This window comes from Gracilinanus agilis, chromosome 6 (assembly GCF_016433145.1).
Source record: "Gracilinanus agilis isolate LMUSP501 chromosome 6, AgileGrace, whole genome shotgun sequence".
NCBI classification, from domain to species: Eukaryota; Metazoa; Chordata; class Mammalia; order Didelphimorphia; family Didelphidae; genus Gracilinanus; species Gracilinanus agilis.
This window is the reverse complement of record NC_058135.1, coordinates 162,745,812-162,767,041: the sequence shown is the minus strand read 5'-3', so window position 1 is coordinate 162,767,041 and position 21,230 is coordinate 162,745,812. Positions and strand designations below refer to the sequence as shown.

The 21,230-nt window shown below is 35.8% G+C and overlaps 2 protein-coding genes across 2 annotated transcripts in view; one reads left to right on the top strand and one right to left on the bottom strand.

Moving 5' to 3' along the window:
- The window catches only part of TMEM165 (transmembrane protein 165), a 25,390-nt gene extending 16,480 nt beyond the window's left edge, over positions 1-8,910 (top strand). The window contains exons 3-6 of the mRNA XM_044680136.1: positions 4,156-4,331; positions 5,092-5,274; positions 6,700-6,805; positions 7,757-8,910. Coding sequence (XP_044536071.1) covers positions 4,156-4,331; positions 5,092-5,274; positions 6,700-6,805; positions 7,757-7,833 — 542 coding nt within the window. The 3' untranslated portion in view covers positions 7,834-8,910. The remainder of the gene's footprint in view (positions 1-4,155; positions 4,332-5,091; positions 5,275-6,699; positions 6,806-7,756) is intronic.
- Positions 8,911-9,248: 338 nt separating this feature from the next.
- CLOCK (clock circadian regulator) overlaps positions 9,249-21,230 on the bottom strand; it is a 55,806-nt gene continuing 43,824 nt past the window's right edge. The window contains exons 20-21 of the mRNA XM_044681727.1: positions 21,099-21,230; positions 9,249-16,984 (exon numbers count right to left, since the gene is read on the bottom strand). The exon at positions 21,099-21,230 is cut by the window's right edge and continues 226 nt beyond it. Coding sequence (XP_044537662.1) covers positions 16,808-16,984; positions 21,099-21,230 — 309 coding nt within the window. The 3' untranslated portion in view covers positions 9,249-16,807. The remainder of the gene's footprint in view (positions 16,985-21,098) is intronic.

The following is a 21,230-nucleotide window of genomic DNA, read 5'->3' as shown; positions in this document are numbered from 1 at the left end:
ACTCAATATATATGCACCAAACGGTATAGCTTCCAAATTTCTAAAGGAGAAGCTAGTGGAGCTCAAGGAGGAAATAGATAACAAAACCATACTAGTGGGGGACCTCAACCTTCCCCTATCAGATCTAGATAAATCAAACCAAAAAATAAATAAGAAAGAGATAAGACAGGTGAATGAAACCCTAGAAAAATTAGAGTTAATAGATATATGGAGAAAAATAGAGATAAAAAGGAATACACCTTCTTTTCAGCAGCACATGGAACATTCATAAAGATAAGACATGTAATAGGGTACAGAAACATGGCAAAGAAATGCAAAAAGGCAGAAATAATAAATGTAACCTCAGATCATAATGCAATAAAAATAGTTATTAGTAAGAATACATGGAGAGGCAAACCAAAAATTAATTGGAAATTAAATAATATGATTCTTCAAAATAATTTAGTGAAAGAACAAATCACAGAAACAATTAATAATTTCATTGAAGACAATGACAATGATGAGACATCTTACCCAAACCTATGGGATGCAGCCAAAGCAGTTCTAAGGGGAAAATTTTTATCACTGAGTACATATATTAACAAATTAGGGAGGGCAGAGGTTAATGAATTAGGCGTGCAACTTAAACTAGAAAATGAACAAATTAAAAATCCTCAGATGAAAACTAAATTAGAAATACTAAAAATCAAAGGAGAAATTAATAAAATTGAAAGTAAAAGAACTATTGAATTAATAAATAAGACTAGAAGCTGGTATTTTGAAAAAACAGATAAAATAGACAAAGTACTGGTTAATCTAATTAAAAAAAGGAAAGAAGAAAACCAAATTAATAGTATCAAAGATGAAAAGGGAGACCTCACCTCTAATGAAGAGGAAATTAAGGCAATCATTCAAAACTATTTTGCCCAATTACATGGCAATAAATTTAGCAATCTAGGTGATATGGATGAATATTTGCAAAAATATAAATTGCCTAGATTAGCAGCAGAAGAAATAGAATATTTAAATAATCCAATATCAGAAAAAGAAATTGAACAGGCCATCAAAGAACTCCCTAAGAAAAAAATTGCCAGGGCCTGATGGATTCACAAGTGAATTCTATCAAACATTCAAAGAACAACTAATCCCAATACTATACAAATTATTTGATATAATAAGCAAAGAAGGAGTCTCACCAAACTCCTTTTATGACACAAATATGATACTGATTCCAAAGCCAGGTAGATCAAAAACAGAGAAAGAAAATTACAGATCAAACTCCTTAATGAACATAGATGCAAAAATCTTAAATACCCAATCACTTTTAATTGTATTCTTATAGCTACTTGAAAAAATTCTTAATTATTTTACTGAAGAAACAGTATTGTTAAATATATTTTCATGTAAATACACAATTGGAACTTTAACCTTTGATTTTTTAATGCATTTCAGGATCTTATAGTACCCCAATATCATCAATTGCTATAATGGACAACTTTAAAAGGAAATGTCCATCAAATTTCTGGCTAATCTCTCTTTTTAATTGGCTTTTACTCTGTTTTTTTATTCTCAAAAAGTGGCAGTGACAAAGTAGATAAAAAGCCGGTTTCAGAGTCAGGAAGTCATGAGTTCCATTTCTACCTCTGACATTTAATTTCTGGCTGTGTAACCCTGGGCAAGGCACCTGCCAGTGCTGTGTCAATCCCCAGTAAAACAATGGCCACTAATCCATACATGAGTGGGGCACATACTGACATTTAAAAATGTAATATTATCTTTGTTTTTTCAATTTTATTTAGTTAAATATTTACCAGTTACATTTTAATTTGGTTCATACTGCAGTTGGGAATATTATAGACTGCATGTTTGACATCTCTGTTCTAGACAGCTTTTAGACAGTTGCAGAGAAGGTACTGACTTCAAGCAGTTTCCTCATCCAAGAGAGCCCTTAGCCAGTGAAATCATGATTTTTTTGAGTGTTGGAATCAAGAAAACCGGAGTTCAAGAGCTGCCTCTGACAAACATTAGCTACATGAGCAGAAGCAGATTACTCTCAATTTTAGGCAGCTCTCTGAGTTCATTACAGGAAAGTCTGGATCTGCCCTGGTAGAATAAGTTTCCCTACTGCGAATTCCCGACAGATGAAATTATAGATACACATTTTAAAAACAGATCCAGAGCTTATTTTGAGTGTTGTTTATCATTTGATCATTTGTTTTCAAATAGGGTAACTTGATTATCTGCATAATTAAAAAGAGAAATACAGATAATTCCAAATGCTAAGTAATTCCAAAGCCACCTATTTGGAAGAAGTTTTTGTATTTACATATAAGTAGAATCAGAATTTTAGATGTGCTGGGGCCTCTAGCTGTGAATGTTATTAAACTAGGTCAAAATGGTGAGGCCATTTGACCCAAGTCTTACAGTTAGTGACTGAGCTGTCCAGAGTCTGCCTCTGTAGTCTGTGCTATGGTCATACATTCATCCCATTATGTGCAGTGTGGCCAGGCAGCCCTGAGAACTCACCAGCATAGGTGAGAAAGGCTTGGGAGAAACACTTAGATATCATAGTTCTGGCTTTGTTGGTAACTTTGCTCTGGAATGTGTTCGAACTATCAGTCACATTGTTCAGAATAAGGAGGAGCTAAATATGCAGGTTTCTCTTGTCTTTCCTCCCATTACAGTGTAAGCTCCTAAAGGGAAGAGACAAGTTTGTTTTTTTTCTTTTTACTCAGCACAATGCCTGACATTGAGACCCTTAATAAATGCTTGGATGGTTGGTTGGTTGATTTACTGATTGGTAGGACACAGCTTGTCTATTAAAAAAAATGAAATAAAGCAGAAATAGGGGGTGGTTCTGTGTAGTGTATAGAATGCCAGACCGCAAATTAGGAAGACTCATCTTCCAGAGTTCAAATCTGGCTTCAGACACTAGCTTGTGTGTGACTGTGAGCAAGTCATTTAATCTTGTTTGCCTCAGTTTCTTCATCTGGAAAATAAATTGGAGAAGTAAATGGCAAATCACTCCAGTGTCTTTGCCACGAAAACTCCTAAATTGGGTTACAAAGAGTCAGACAAAGCTGAAGCAGCTGGGCAACAAAAAGTATTTAAGGAAAAGGGGCTCACTCAAATACAAAGAACGTATAAAGAGATAATTAGCCTAGGACTGTAGGTACCCTCGATATGCATAAATTTTGTTCCTCATCTTTTACAAATGAAAACTGGCTATGGTTGTCAAAAGTTTGTTTCATAGAGAAACATTGTGGGATGATCAAATGTAATGGACTTTGCTACTAGTAGCAATTCAGTGATCCTGGACAATCCTGAGGAATTTAGGAGAAAGAATGTAGAAGCCAGAGAAAGAACTGTGGGAGTAGAAACACAGAAGAAAAACATATGACTAATCACTTGTTTGTATGGACATAGGATTTGGGGTTTTGGTTTTAAAAGATTGCTCTGTTGTAAAAATAAATAATATGGAAATAGGTATCAAGTGATAACATTTGTATAATCCAGAGGAATAGCTTGCCAGCTCTGGGAGGAGGGAAGGGAGCGGGGAGGGAAAGAAAATGAATCATGTAAACATGGAAAATATTTTTAAATAAAAAAATCAATGAAAAGAAAATTGGAATTAAAAAAGTTTGTTTCATGTTTACATATATGATTTGTCCTAAAAAATGAAGTTTATGTGTTAAGTCCCATGGATTTTGCATATGTGTACTTCCTAGTAGCAAATTTAAATGACTGGTTTGTGTTGCATTATTAAGATGCAACTCTTTGCTGTAATTTCATGGAAAACTTTTTTGGTTGGACTTAAAACTACCCATCTTCTTGCCAAATTCTTGTTTTCATCTTTTTTATTTTACCAGTGACACTATATGATATTTGTGATGTATAGCCACAAATACTGGTTTGCAATAGAATTTCTAAAGTAAACGACCGAACTTTAAAAAAATTATGGCAAGTGGTAGGTAAACAGGTTCTCAAATGATTAATACTCCTTACAACTTTAAGTTTTAAATCTAAAGATGCTAAAGCAAATTTGTTAGGTCAATTAATAAAAAGTAGATCTAATTTTTATCATGATCCTTCATAGAAATATTTTATAAGCAGGAAGAAAAGGTAGCATTTTTTTTCAGTGCTTTTAAAGTGCAACACATTTTTATTTTCTTTCAGTTTTGTTTGGCTATGCCACCACGGTTATTCCCAGAGTATATACGTATTATGTGTCAACTGCATTATTTGCAATTTTTGGTATCAGAATGCTTAGGGAAGGCTTGAAGATGAGTCCAGATGAGGGTCAGGAGGAATTGGAAGAAGTTCAAGCAGAAATAAAGAAAAAAGATGAAGAAGTAAGTCACAGTATTTAATATTTTGGTCAGTAAGACACGATTCTGAGTATTAGCTGTGGCCAGGTCAGTGTGTAACAGATGTCAGCACTGCATACATGCACACACACAAAAAGAGCCTTTTCTTTTTCTGGCTACTGTCACAAAGGCTAGTTATAGAAAAGGTTGTTGCTGGGTCAGTATATGTTCTAAAAGGAGGAATGCCATCCTATGGGTTTCTAGCCCAAAACGTACATGAGCCCAAAAGATTTTATGTGTAAAGTGAGAAACGTTTTCTTGATATTCAAACAAAATTATAAAGTTATAGATCCTTAGTGTGCAGGTTCTGGAAGGGAGGCCAGCCTTATCCTTATTTTTATCTTTAGCACCTACCACAGCATCTCTCACGTAGCAGGTGCCTAGCAAATTTGTAAAAACAAGATTAGAATTGTATATATACACATAGTCCAAATGACTTGACCTAATGTAACTTGTTTCACTTAATCATTTCCCCTAAAATTTGGTTATTTTCCTTCTTGCTCTTAAGTTTTTAGAACTCATTTGTCTTTTGTCAAGATGGAATATTATATTTAATATCTTGTTGAGCACAAATACTCCTTAGGCATGATTAGCTGGGAGGGGAGGGTAACCTTATTGTGGGTGGTTGCAAATATGTAATGCTAAGGAAGGATTGTGGTATTTTGGAGAACAAAATAAATACTTTACTGGCTTTTTAAATACTTTGATTTAAATCATGAAATTTTTTGTTCTGTTTGTTTTAAAGCTTCAAAGAACTAAACTCTTAAACGGGCCAGGAGATATTGAGACTGGTACAAGCACAACCATACCTCAGAAAAAATGGCTGCATTTTATTTCTCCTATTTTTGTTCAAGCTCTTACTTTAACATTCTTAGCAGAATGGGGGGATCGCTCTCAACTAACTACAATTGTTTTGGCAGCAAGAGAGGTGAGTGATATTTCACATGCTTACTATATGAATACTTTTGGTTTTTTTGAAGGTGAAATAATACTGGGTTGCTAATGCTGCTAGATCATTCAGTCATGTATAAAATTCAAATTTTGAGCTATATGCTGGACTGCTGGTTTTAGGTATTAGAAGCCACTATAATCTTTCTTAGTTCCTGTAGCCACATCAGTCATTAATGTGTTTCGAATACCTGTACTTCTGTTGTCTTTTTAACTGATTGTATTGCTTCAACTTCAGTTATTCTAAAATGTTATTATCATAATTATCATCTTTAGTAAATGACTTATCCAGTCAGTCCTTTTCTCACAATTATCCTTGGTTTATGCAGCCAATTTCTGTAGCCAGTATTGGGAATCTTTTTAGTTTATCCGTTATCCAAATAGATAATGTATGACAAGCACTTCAGAAAAGCAGGCTCACCTTATTTTCCTGGTCATTTCTCTTCCCATTAGTCATCAAACATATTCCCAGTTTCATATTTTATTTCGTGTTCTGTGTAACCATGGAACCTGGAACCATGTGACCCTTAAAAATCTCTACTGGGGAAGGCTTCCAAAATTAGATTGGAAAAAGGTGTTTTTACATTTATAAATTTAGGTTTGTTATTTGTTCTTTTTTTTATACTTTCTGGTCATGTCTTATTTTAAATATATTAACAAGAGAAAATGGTTTAAAAAGTGAATCAAGATGATTGTTTAGAAGTTGCTTATTTATCTTACACTATATAAGCTAAAATATATAAGATCTGTGGTGTCAAACTCAAATAGAAGTTAGGACCACTAAACTATACATAAATGCCCTGAGAAAACCACAAGGTAATATTGGTTTTATTGTTTTTTTAATTATATAATCCCCATTAAAGCCAATTTGAAATTATTTAAATATCTGCCAATTACATTTTAATCTGGTTCCTGCAGTCAAGAATGTTGCAATGTTGCTGACTTTGGGCTGTTTGATCCCTCTAATGTAGACTGAATAAGTTTGGGATAAGAGGTGCCCCATTGTGAGATGGGTAATATTGTACAGGCTAAATTAGCAATTATTTTTGAAAGACCACAATTAAGTAATAAAACCTGCTTAGCAATATGAAGTGCCAGCCTATCTGAATCCCCATTGTTGTTGTTCAGCTGTGTCCTCTGTCTCTTTTTGACTCCCATTTGGGGTTTTCTTGGAAAAGGTACTTGAAGTGGTTTGCCATTTCCTTCTCCAGTTCAGATTTTACAGATGGGGAACTGAGGCCAATAGGATTAAATGGCTTGTCCAGGGTCACACAGCTAATAAGTTTCTCAGGCCAGCTTTGAACTCTGGAAGTCCTGACTTTGTACTGTGCAACTAACAATCTTTCTTCATAGGCTGCTATTTCAGCCCTGTTTTTATATCAATGCTACCTCTGTTTCTTTTCAGGACCCTTATGGTGTGGCAGTAGGTGGAACAGTGGGACATTGCTTATGCACTGGATTGGCAGTAATTGGAGGAAGAATGATAGCACAAAAAATATCTGTTAGGACTGGTGAGTCCCTAATTGGCTTATATGTATCTGTTTGAAACCACAGGCTACACATTATTTGCCTTTATTTTCAGATTGGAGAGGGACTAAAATAAGGAGGAAAGCTAGAACTGATCTGTTAAACATAGACTAACCTAATGGGTTTTGAGAACAGCTCTTAGAGAAACAAAATTTTCAAAACAGTTACCTTTTAAAGGACTTGGACCTTATATTGAGCTCCTCCAGTTAACTGTCAACATTTGATTTTAGCAAATTAATTTCCTATTTCTAATTCAATTTTCTCATTTTAAAATTCATTAATATCTCAACAGCTAGTTTTGTTTTCAAAGCTTATCATGCTAAATACCCCCAAAACTAAAGAGTATCATGTGGTTGGCAGGTATCACCTTCAGTAAAGCAGGCTGAATTACCACAGTGGATAGATAGATAAAGAAAGGCCCACCTCTATGTGTAATGCTGGTGTTCCTCTTTCAATAATAGCCCCATGATAGTTCATACTGTGGCAAAAGCCCTGGCAGAGGTAATGATCCAATCTTTGCTCTGCAGTGTATTCGTTTTGTGGACCGTAGCTTAATTTCCTCATTTATAAAGTGGGGATGTTTCAGTTCTACCTCTCAAGGCCAATGCAAGCTCAAATAAAAGCACTTTGAAAACTCCAAAAGCACCATAAAATGCCACGTACTTTTAGGGACAGCCACATGCTTAGCTAATATCACATTCGTGTTTCAAAGCATTTTTACAGGTAAGACTTGAACAGGCCTTGGGACTTTTAACTAGGACTTATTTAGTAGTTCTGAATTCTTCTTTTTTTAATCTATTATTATCTGTTAGATGTAGTTTGGAGGGGATGAAACCATAGGTGAACACAACTCCCTGAGCCATCATTTTGTATGTTGTATTTCCATAGTAAAACAAAGGCAAGAACTCTAACGATTTTCCCATTTTCTCTTCCAGTTACGATCATAGGAGGAATCGTCTTCTTGGCATTTGCCTTCTCTGCACTATTTATAAGCCCCGATTATGGTTTTTAATGAGTCCTCTCCATTTGTATTTAGAATATAAGATAGGGTGTTGCCTATCTTTTTGTACATAGTGTATATTAACAGTAACTATGAAAAATGCTGTATTTTATTTTATAGCATTGATTTGTGAGTTTAGCCCACTATATGACGGCAGTTTTACGTGAAAAAGGATAACCAGTGATTCTATCTGCAATGTAGATTTTTCCTAGATGGTCCCATTGTTTAAGATGAATGGTGGTATTTTTCCCCTCCTAGTCTTGCCTTCCTTCTGTCCCTGTCCCCAGACCCAGTGTTTTGGCATCTGGTACTAACTCACTGGACACCATCTGGTAAACTGAATAGCTTCCTTTTTGAGTGTGTTCACAATTAAGATTGTCTTTTAAGATTGGCCACGTGTGAATGATAGGATATACCTGAACATGTATGACTCAGGAAAATATTTGAAAAAAATATTTCCCAAAATATTGGCATCTCTAGCCTAGGCCAACAGTCTTTTAGATATTAGGTTTTTTGGATGAAATATTAGAAATGCTGATTTCACTCTATTTAATAATAAACAATCCATAGGACTTTTGTTTTCCTTGCCCACTTTTTAAAAAATTGGGTTGGAAACTCACAATATACAGTAATGGTCAATATTTGACAATGCTGAATTACCAAATTAAAAAATAAAATGCTGTATTTATATTTTCTCTATAGCAAATATTCAATGTAATATGGAAATGATGTAAATAAAAAAAGTGGTAAGAACATCTGGGTTTTCTGTGAATAAATTACTTGTAGAGGTTTACAAAAGAGTGTCTAATGAGTCATACCAATGTTATAGAAACAGGATTAACTACTATTGCTTAAATGGCTAGGTGTGAACTTGACCATGGCTAGCCAGCCAGCCCTCCTCCTGCTCACAACACTGGCCTAAGAAGTTAACTTTAACACAAAGCTGTGGTGGTAGTTTAATGGCCCTTAACTAACTCTTCCCAGAGTAACACTCCACATTGTCGTATTGGAAATTTGAGTGACCTTGAACTAATTTTGAGGTCACTGATCTAAACTTCCTGTGGAAGTTTAGGGGTCTTTCAAACTACATTTCCCATGATTCCTGGCTTGCATAATCACAGAGACAGAAGGATAAATAGTGAGTGACTGGATTAGCATCCTCTCTTTGGTGATTTGGAGCGGAGCCAGGATGGGGAAAGGAGGTACCCGTCTTTTAAACTGACTCCTAACATAGCACATGGCTTCATTTTTCTAATGGCTACCAATAAATCTTTTAAAACCATACTATTTTTAAATCTATCCTTTAATATCCATTTTATTTCTTACAACATAGGAATAGTCTGCCTTGGAAGGAAGGATAAGAGAATCAAATCCCCACGCACTTCACAGCTACTTAGCTGAATATAAAGAAAGGGAGAGGCCATTGCTGATGATTCTGAAAATATTTAATTTGTCTAGTTCTGGGCCACATAAAGACAGTGATTTATATCAAATATAAGTGACATTAGAAAACATTAGCATTGAGGTATTGTTTTTATTTTCAAAACTGAATAAAAGAATAGGTGGGTTTTTTTTTTAAACATCAAGAAAAAAACATGCTACTGTTTGGCTCTTTTTGCTAAAGTTCTGAATACAGTATTCTAAGGGAAAATGCATTGTTAGTAGTACAGGTTTTGTTTTTTTTTTTAAAGCTTTACACAAATTCCTAAGGATAACTTGGCAAAACAATAGTGTAGGCGACTGATAGGGCTTTTTTGGCCATATAACAAAAGACAGTAAACTAATAACTTGCCTTTTCAAAACAGTTAGATAGGAGTGTTGCCAAAAAACAAGCATAACCAGCGGTAATACTGAAGCACAAAAGGCAACACTGAACTGACAGATGTCATGGAACAAAATTAAAATGGTGTGTGCGCGCCTCATGTGCTGTGTACTCCTTAACTTAGTAGCTGAGGCCAGAGGATGTTCTTGGGAGTTAGCATTTGATTTAAGAAGAATAACACTCCAGGCTCTGCGGCCACACAGAGATCCTAATACAGCACCACGGAAACCATTCTTTAGCCCTCATGCTTCAGTGCAGCATAGGATGTTGACAGAACACATTAAGTAGCAATACATAAGAAATAACAGTCGTCCTCATTATTTAACTAAATGTTTTAGATGGAAGATTCAGCAATCCCTTTTGAGAGTCAAATTTTGTCTATTTAATTTGGTGATTACCCTGTATAAAATGGAGGCATATTTTTATCTAATTAATTCAGCTTGAGACTCAAGAGAAACAGGAATGATAGAGCAGAGACACACACAGAGAACTCAGAAAATTCAGTTATTCTTGTTAAAACTACCAACAGATGTTCATAATTAGAAATTTACAAAGATAAGCATTTTTGTCTTCGATTTGTATCCAGAACAGCATTGATTTCATTTGTCTTTGGGTTTTTTATATGAAGTGAACATGGAATCAATTTCTTTGCTGCTGAGGCCCTTTTCAAATGTATACCACAGTTAAAATGCATTTGGAAGTAGTTCTAGTGGTGGTCTAAATATACCTGTTTGGGGTTGGCATCTGTAGGGGGGAAAATAGATATTTTCTGGCCATTTAATTTTTAAAATGATTGTCTAGTTACTCAACACAGTAACACCATTGGGTGGGGACAAGGATTTCAAGATAAAACATTTACAGAGCATCCCCCACAGAAACTCTTCAGTGCCAGGTATTTTGGCGCAAACATTGCCAGCAATGAACTTGCACCAGTAGTCTAACTCAAGCACAGAGAGAGAACATTCAAACAATGTCACCCTTTAAGTGATGTCACAGTTTGTTTGCCTAGAAATTTTTAAAGCATGTTTATCACATGTTCAAAACTTTTACTCATCAAGTCAAAGAAATTTTTTTATATTACCAAAAGCCAGTATGCCTTATTTTGACATCCAGAACTCAGGAGATGCCTCTGGTATGTCTACATGAGATAGCCTACGTCCACCCGAAACGACATTTATCAAAACTCCCTACGTGCTTCGGTTGCCCAAATAACACTTCATCAGACTGTGCTACAAATGGAGACAGAAAGTAATGGGAGATCCAGCTGGGGGATGTCTGAGTTTAGGAGGATAGTCCTATATTAATATAGAAAGCTGTTTAATGATTTTATTATGCAGAAGAGATTGTACCACTTCTGCTGTGCCTTCTGGGATTAGTAGTGATATTACAACCATTAAAAGATACTAGTCACTTTCTCAAGAGTTCAAAAAGTAGACAGACTTTGAGGGCAAAATGTGCCATAGGTTCTGTGCACCCTTTGGCTGCACTAGGGAAGGAATTACAAATAAAGTGCCTTTTATACTTTTACAAAATGCTAAAGCTTTGAACAAGTAAACCCTACAGAATAGAAAAGGCAACAAGTGAAAAGGTTTTTTGAAGGGATTATTTTTATTTATTCTGATTTTTTTTAAACCAGTTAAGAGCAGCAGGGTGATGAGCTGTTTTTTTTGTTTGTTTTTCCTTTTTTTTTTTTTGCCATATTTTAGAGGTGGGGCTATCATTCCTTCACTGCTGACCCCATGTGAGGACAACCACAGATGCCCATGAAAGTGATAAGTAGCAGGGGACCCAAATGAGAGGGTTTTCTTTATGCCAATTCAAAAGCAAACAAAAAAAAATTATACAGAAATCACTTTAATAAGAAATTTAACACTCACTTTAAAATAAATACTTTTAGTCTTTTAATAAGTCACATAAGTGCGTTCAAAGCAATTATTCCTTTAAAACCAGTTTCTAAATTATTTATAAATACTATTTTGATTGTCTCAGTGCAGCACCTCTCAGTGTTTGCTGGTGGGTAAGGGTTTTTTATGTAAGATTTTCTTTACAAATAATATCCTGTTTCAGTAAGGAGCATCATGCTGGGGAAACCCAGACAATTAACAAAATATAAAGCACTGAAAACATCAAAGAACCTTTAAATTACTATTTTATTTAAGAAAAATAAGGAATGTAGTGTTAAGTTAGGACATGAAGAAACTTTCAAAATTCTCATGGACAAGCAGTTTAAAATTTTTTTAATGTCCAAGTTTGGTTTATTTTTGAATTAGCATTCAGTTTCTAATATCCTGCATTAATAACCATTTCAATACATTTCAGGTGTCTCCAGTTTTTCTGAAAGAGATAATATAAGATTGAAATGACAAGTTTTTCTCAATCTCTTCCAAAGCAGCCATTTCCCCAGGTTTTCTAGTACAAAGCTGTTTCAAGAACAATTTAAATGAGACACTAAAATGACCTGCCAACACTGCAGGGCACAACATTTAAAATATCCAGAACAATTTGGTTTGCTTCTTAAAACTGACATATTCTAGAATTTGCTTCTACCAAGAAAGAAATTTTTCTAGACCTCTGAAAACTATTAACAGGCTCATTGGTCTTTTTAATTTTTTGGTGGCCACACAAAAGGCAAGACAGGTTTAATAAAATCTCTAAGTGGAACTATTTACCTATAAACAATTCCTTCAACATTTAAAAACAATTACAGAGCCAAGTGGTTTTTGACACTTTAAAATCACTCCCATAAACCTAAGGTTCACTGGGTCTAAATGCTTAGACCAGAAATGCTTCACTTTATTCAACTGATGACTTTGGGGCCCTTTGGGAATAACCTCAATCTGTAATGATAAAACTGTTTGTCAAAATGAGTAATTGCAATAAAGTGCTCAGGTATCCGGATGATGTTTTTAGACAGTACTAGATGTGAATTTTTGAAGGGTTTGTCATTATTCCCCATATAAAAGGACCCCCTCCAGGCATGAGAAATTAATTCTCACCTGTTTCAGAAAGCAGCAATACTATCTTTTGGTAAGCTGACAGTAGGCACATTACCTATACAGATGGGGAAACACTAAGCGCTATGGCAAAAAGTAAACTAGATTAAAATGGAAGGCATGTGAAGGGCTCCTACTATACTTTTACAGTTATATACAAATATATATTAAATATACTATAAAAATATTTATATTTCTTTTGCAATGACTTTAGGAGCTCAGTTCATAAAGTTCTTACCCAATTCAAACAAACCAAAAAATGCACATCTTTACCTAATCTCCATTAAAATGGATAAGTGCCTTTGTGCAATTTCCTTTCCACAGTTCTTATCCTCGTACTCCAGCTTCCTGGTCAGACTCACTTCTGCAATGTTAATATCCAGTGTTTGTAACCTTCCAACATTATTCCTCCCGTGGGGCTGAGAAGCAGGGTCATAGATATTGGAGAGGCTATATATACTTGAATGAGTTTGACACAAGCAAAATCTGCTTACCCATACATTCAAAGTCACTAATGAAAGAGTAGGACAAAAAAAAAAAAAAAAGCAGATAGAACGTGGGGGTCAAGTAGAACGCTGTATGCTTTCTCCTCTTTAAAATGCCTCCATGTGGTGGAAGTGTTCTAAATGTTCTGAATAATATTCCAGTTACGTGGAATCTTTCTCCAGAAGTGATTAGCCGGGGAAATAGTTCCATTTTAAGTGCTCTCCCTAAGGCTTTTTATTTAGACCTCTGAAATCACAGAGCCCTTATGATAATAGCTAATCCAGTAGCTCACAGGACAACAGATTCCTTTTAAGGCAATGCCTACAATATCACATAGGAGATCCAAATATCATTTTTAATACATTCCGCTCCAAGTTTTCTCTTATCTAAAACCAGTAGATGGCCTTCATTTCCTGTTATAACCAGTATATTCTTGAACATATATATCAGTTTACTAAGACAAAAGATTATCTTATCAGATGAGCCAGTACAGAGAATCAATCCTGAATTGTCATGCTTATGAAGGCATGGTCTCATTTTTCTCCTTAGAGTTTTGGTTCTTAAGCAGGAGAATGAGCCTCTAGCTTCCAGCAGGCCTCCACCCTCAGCAACATTGATTGCTCTGAATTCTCTCTCCCAGGCACTAAAGCACACAAAAAGCTAGAGCTCCTAACATTTTCCTTTCATCCTCTGTTCTTTAAAAGTGCTCTTTAGTGTCAAAAGCTCCTTCCAGATATGTCTGAGAGGGAAAATTTGGTGGGGGAAAAGGATTTTCTAAGTGGTGACATTTTGATTTGTGATCTTTCCTTTTAAGGGACAGATGATTTAGAGTTTTAAGAACTAGGCAGCTGTTACTATAGCTTCACCTGCCACCTTCACTCTCTATGGAGCTGGAAGTACTTTAGAAACCTGTCTACATAGACAAGGGAGGTAGGTGGGAAAGAGAAACAAGAGGGTGCTGGGTACAACATGGCAGCTGGCTGAAGACTACCTTTCCCATACCACCCTGGTCAGTGGAAAGCAACCAGATGTTTCATTTCAGTGGCTGCTTATTCCAAAGCAAGAGAGTATATGGAGGAGGGAGGTGGGAATTATATGCATTGAAATAATTTCTCAGTTTTCTACTCAAAATATGCATTGGGTGGGAACTATTTAAGGCAGGGTAGCAGGGAGAACATGTGAGTAAATACAGTACTTAGATTTACTGACTTAATTCCTTGGCTAAGAGTGGAGTCTCCTGCTTCACTCGTTGTATTAGCCTGAGTTTGCAGAACTCAGAGGTTTTTCCTTTAATGACAAATATTTGCTTAGTTATCAGATGTGCCTTAAATAGATCTCATCTTTATCAGCACAGGCCTCTAATGGATGAAGCCTGATTTTTTTTTTTAAGTCTGATTTTAGATATATGTATTTGGAATGGCACAGGGCTATCTAAGGTGAGAGGAAAGTCATCATCTCAGTTTGAATATTCTAAGCCATCAGTTTTCCTTATATATAGTTATATTCAGATATCAACACCAGGGTAAAAACTAGTTTTCATTCATGGGAATGACAAATCTCTTCTGAAAGATTATACAATTTGAAAAAAGATTATGTTAAATATTGATATCTGGTCCTGCTCCTTTGTATAGAGGCAGGGTCTACCTTTCTTTGGTTCTTCATTTTTCATGTCTACTTTCCTTTTCCATTGTGGGTTTTAAATACTAGTTGCTGGTTGGGTGCAAGTCAATAAAAAGTATAACCCTTAAGAGTAACCACAGTGGTTCATCCAGGGTGGATCATAAAAAGCCTTAGGGGGGTTCAATGCAAGTCTCTGTTATCTAGCATTCCATGTTCAGTTGTTTTCATGATAAAATGATTTACCAATAACTGCCGTATTATACATTCTTGCGGGGGGGGGGGCAGATTTCAAATATCCTAATAGATTTCTGCTGCATTATTTTTTTTCTCTGTAGATGTGGACTTCATTACAAGTACCATAAAAAATCTCTCCTAGAGAGCATTTTTTAAAGTATATCTTTTCTGTTGGAATTTTTTATTATCTTTGTAACATGAAGTTGCCTTCTTAAATCTTAGTTCATGTTAGAAACCATGCTGGACACATTATTCTAGTGTTTGGGTATCCAAATAATCCAAATCCTGTCTCCTAATTTTTCTTATTAAACTATATGAATATCAAGCCAATTTACTACTCAATTCTTAAATAAGTACTTTGGCATGAAAGTAGCTATGCCTACATTTAGGAAAGCTCTGAGTTTTCTAGATCCTATTAGTGATTGAAGACAAAAGTGTCACTTTTTTTCCCAAATTATTCATGATCTCCAATCCAAATATCCTCATAGTCTTCCCTGGGAGAAAAATAACAATATTAGTCAACACTCTCATTTTGTTAAAACTGTACTAAGACTTCAAAAACTGTAATATTGCTACAGAATCAAGACAACATAGTTCAAACAATGGTTAACATTATCACCTGAATCAAAATCAAGGCACTATGGGGCTTTTTTTTTTTTTTCAAACAACCCTGAATCATTTCTGACTAAAAGAAACATTGAAGTTGTAAAAGACAATAAAAAGATTTCCAACACATTTTAACATGTTACAGTTCCCACCACAGAGAAAGTTAAAAAGTGCCTAAAATGTAAATACATTTTGTGCAAATTACTCCTATAGCTGAAATATTCTTGAAATAATTTTCATATTTTTTAAAACTTTTACATAAATATTTCCAACTATGAACTATATCAAAAGATGTGATCACTCTGGGGAGTAAAATTCCCAACCATCTACATACATAAAACAGTGCAAATCCTATTTTCAAACATAATTGAATAATTACAAAACAAGGGATATTTATGAACATCCTGAAAACCCTGTTGCACGACCATCAGTTCCAACAATTGCATCAATAATTTAACCTGAAAAAAATCCACTCCCAGCAGCACATCATACCTCATTGAACAAACTGTGACATCACAGATAAAATACAAATAGACTTGTGCCCCAGAAAAGTGAAAAGAACGATGTATCGTGTTGTAAACAAAAGGGGAAAAAGGGGATGTATTAGTCTGAATGTGGTGCAAGAATTTAAGGAAATGTATTCAAACCTACAAAGAAGAGAGTATGCTTTCATGCAGCATATAAAATATTTTGCTCGCTCTCTTTTTTTCCCAGACATATACACAATATTTTACAGCATCTGTACAATTTGATTCCACACAACATTCTGAAAATATTTACTGTCCCATAATCACCTGACAAAGGACAACGTCTTCTGGACTGTCTTCATGGCGTTTTTTAGCAAATTTCAAACCATTGGTGTGGCAATAGCATGTCCACTGTAACATTCAATAAAATGTACAGAACTACTAGAAATGAACATTGTTAGTGCTCTTCTGGTTCACTTTAGATCAGGCTCCATTTGGGCAAATTAACATTTGGCAGGATGTTCTTTTCTTATTAAAAAAAAAAGTCTGGGCAACGAAAACACTGTCAGAATTGGCCACATTCTTGTGATCCTCTTCCTGCTGGTAGTACTCACTGTACTTCCATGGGGCACTCCTGACAGATTCCAATACTGCATCTTATATAGTATAAATTTTTCCTACCATCATTGGGTCATCAGTGCAACTCTTTACGAAATAGCCATTCCCTCCCCTTCAATGTCAGAAAAGGGGTGACTGTGCTACTGTGGTTGAACTTTGGAAGGATCTGTCAAACCATCAGTTCTATGCCGGCTAAGTTGCTGTTGCTGAGACTGATGCTGCTGGTGATGGGCTTGAGCCAAAGTGCCCTGTTGTAGTGGAAAAGCAGCAGAGAGGATAAGCTGAGTTGAAGAATTTCCATGAAGCAGCCTGGAAGTCTAAAAACAAATAATATAACATTACTTAGCCCCAGCTCCTTTATCTAGGAAACAGAGATTGGTTCAAGTGCACCTATTTTTCTCATTTAAGTCTGGGCTCTCCCATCTCACCCAGGTAGGGGGTATAGTGGCTGTCCTCAGACTGATGCCAACACTGATCAGTCTGGGAGGGCTCCCTTTTTATGTTTTCATCCCAGTGCCAGGATTCCATCATTTCAACTTTCAGATTGTTGAAGAACTGAATCTCATGTTGTACTTGAGGCAGGAACAGACATTGCCTTTTTTTTTTCAGTACATGTTATGATTTAAAAATCAGCACCTCTGCCTCTCCTTAGGCAGCAGCCTGGCGGCCCCTGCTCCTACCCTGGTAAGGGATTTAGTGTGCACACCTAATTGGTGTTAGCTCAACTTCAGTTTAGAATTCCCATGGTCAAGCTATCTCTAAGTCACAGGGATTACTGGTGGCATGGTCACAGCAGGGTAACAGGGAGGAAGAGGTTTTTAACAATGAAGATAGCACTGAGGGACAGACAGAATTGGCATATTTTTCCAAACTGGCTAACCATCACACCTGGCTCAAGTTCACTTCCCATGAACCCATAAAATTGAAAGTTGGAAAAGACCTTAGAGGAATCTAGCTCAAACTCTTCATTTTATAGATCATTAAATGGGCCCAGAAAGGAGAAAGGAGCAGCCTCAGGTCACACTGTTGCTAAATGGGAGAACTGTTCTATGAACCCACATTTCTTGTCTCCAAAAATCAGTCCTTTTCCTACTATATTAGGATTACTAGGCTTAATCAGTGATACCTAGTATCATCGTTGCTAATTTTTAAGTCATACATGCACTCAGAAAAAAAGGCAAAATCTGTTCCTCCCTCAAGTACAACATGAGGTTCAATTCTTTAACAATGATGGAATCTTGGCATCAGGATGAAAACAAAAAATTCTCTGCTCCTTGAGTCTACTCATATATTGCATTTCATGAGAAATAAGCAGTACATTTGTGCTAGAATATTAGCCTAGAAAATAAAATGGTTTAATTATTTTCTGGGTATAAATATTCTCCCTTCTGGATCATTGCCTTGGAGTAGAGGCAGGGTTTGCATAGCTCAATGAAACTATGAGCAATGCCATGCAGTTACCCAAGACTGACAGAGTGGAGAGTTCTGACAAAAGGTGATCCACTGGAGAAGGAAATGCTGAGCCACTCTAGTATCTTTGCCAAGAAAACCCCATGGACAGTATTAAAATGACAAAAGATATGACACTGGAAGGTGAGTCGCAGGTCAGAAGATTTCCAACACGTTACCAAGAAAGAGAGAAAGACAACTACAAGTAGCTCCACTACCAATGAAGGAGCTGAGTCAAAGCCAAAAAGAAGTTCAGCTGTGTCTGGTGACAAAAGGAAAGCCCAATGCTATAAAGAACAATATTGAATTGGAACTTAGGATGTAAGATCTAGGAACCAAGGTAAGCTGGATGTGATCCAAGAGGATATGGAAAGATTAAACAGTTCTATCTTGGATATCAATGAACTCAAATGGATGGGAATTGGAGAATTTAATTCAAGTGATCATTACATATTGTGAGCATACATACTGTGGGCAAGAATCTCTTGGGAGAAATATAACCCTCAGGGTCAATTAAAGGGTGAGAATGGCAGGCCTGGAGAATAATCTCAAAAATGACAGCATGCTATTTGTTTGAATCCAAGGCAAACCACAACATCATAATTATAAAAATCTATGTTCCAATCACTGAAATTGAAGAAGCCATGGTTGCTCAATTCTATGAAGACCTACAACACCTAGAAATAACACTAACAGAAAGTCACACTCATCATAGGGAGATGGAATGCTAGAGTAGGAAGTCAAAAGATAATTGGAATAATAGTTAAGTTTGGCCTTGGAGTACAAAATGAAGCAGGACAGAGACTAAGAGTTTTGTCAAGATAACTCCATGGTTATAGCAACTTGCCGATCTTTTACATTGGCCCCAAAAGGTGGTTCTACACATGGATATCATCAGATGGTCACTAATGAAATCAGATTGATAATGTACTTGGTAGCCAGCCAAAGATGGAGAAGCTCCATATAATTGGCTAAAACAAGACCTGGAGCTGTCTGTGGCTCAGATTATGAGTTTCTTATCACAAAATTCAGACTTAAATTAAAAAAGGTAAAGGAAACCATCAGATCACTTAGCTATAACCTAAATAACATCTCTTATGAAAATGAGTGGAAGTGACAATAGAATTGAGGGATTAGATCTGGTAGGTAGAGTGCCTGAAGACTATGGCCAGATGTTTGCAATATTTACAGGAGGCATTAACAAAAAACATCCCAAAGAAAAAGAAGAGCAAGAAAGCAAAATGGCTGTCTGATGAGGCTTTACAAAAAGCTGAGGAAAGAAAGAAAGGAGAAAGGAAAAGATATTTCCAACTGAATACAGAATTCCAGAGAATAGCAAGGAGAGATGAAAAGATTTTATTAAATGAATGATGCAAAGAAATAAAAGAATGCAATAGAATGGGAAAGACAAGATCTTTTTAAAGAAAATTTGAAAATATCCAGGAAGCATTTCATGCAAAAATAGGCATGATATAAGACCAAATGGTAGGAACAGAAATTGAAGAGATAGCAAGAATATACAGAAGAAATATGTAAGAAAGATCTTAATATCAAAGATAAACTTGGTAGTGTGGTTACTGATCTAAAGCCAGATGTCCTGAAAAATGAAGTCAAGTGCCTCAGAAAGCATTGCCAACAAAAAGGCTAGTGGAGGTGATGGAATTTCAACTAAGCTATCTAAAATCCTAAAATATGACACTGTTAAAGTGCTGCATTCCATAAGGTAGCAAATTTGGAAAATGCAACAGTGGTCACTGGATTAGAAAAAGATCAGTTTATATCCCAATCCTAAATAAGGGCAAGACCAGAAAATGTTCATATAACTAAACAATTACACTAATTTCACATGCCAGCAAGGTAATACTTAAAATTCTGCAAGGTAGGCTGCAGCAATATGAACCAAGAATTACCAGAGGGGCAGGATGGTTTTCAAAGAGGCAGACGAACCAGAAACCAAATCATCAATATTTTCAAGATTATGGAGAAAGCAAGAGAGTTTCACTGACTACACTAAAGCCTTTGACTGTGTGGATCACAACAAAATGTAATAAATTCTCAAAGAGATGGGACTGTCTGATCATCTTACTTGTCTTCTGAGGAACCTATATCCAGACCAAGAAGAAACAGTTAGAACCAAACATGGTTCAATTAAATGGTCATGGAAGCAATGCACAAAAGTTTGGACAGACTTTGGGAGATAGTGGGAGACAGAAGGGTCCTGTGTTCTATGGTCCATGGGGTCAAGAAGAGTTGGACAGAACTGAATGGCTGAACAACAACAAATGGATGTTCCGCCTTATATGTCTGCGTGCCTTAGTTGAAATGCTGTCGGTGCTGTGATTGGCTTTGTTCATTTGAGCAGACTGGCCAGGAGTCCTTGTTCAAATGGAAAGTTGGAGTTAGAATGCAAAACCATCGGATGCTTTGAGTGCGTCAGTAGCATTATTTGTATTTTCAGTAGCATTATCTTTATATATATTTGAGGGATAGCAAAATATCACGAACAAAAGAAAATTGTTTATATGGTTAAAAGCCATTAAATAAAATAATGCTAAAGATACTATAGGTATATAATATATACACACACATATGTATACATTATCTATCTATCTATCTATCTATCTATCTATCTATCTATCTATCTATCTATCTATCTATCTATGATTAAAGCTATACAGGCTATTCCAAAAGCATTAGTATAGTTTAAAGCCATAGTACTAAGATTTGACACATCCTATATTTAAATATTTGGCAATTAGCAAGAGTTATTTAAAAGGGTTTCTATGCCAAACAGCAATAGTCTCACTCTGCCTTAGGGCATAATAGAGTCAAGACTATTTTAGAAAAATAAAAAATTCTATAATGAACCCATTTGGAGGTCTAACTTATTTATTTGCAAAAATGTTAAATTAACTCTATTCACCAATAATTGTTATGTAAAATCAAATGAGTATTTTTAAAATTCTCTATAAAAGGAATGACCTGTAGGAACTGTTGTGGTTGCTGAGTCAGCTGAGCCTGAGATGATTGCTGAATGGTAGTTAGCTGCTGTTCCTGCTGGCTCTGTTGCTGCTGCTGCTGCTGCTGCTGCTGCTGCTGCTGCTGCTGCTGCTG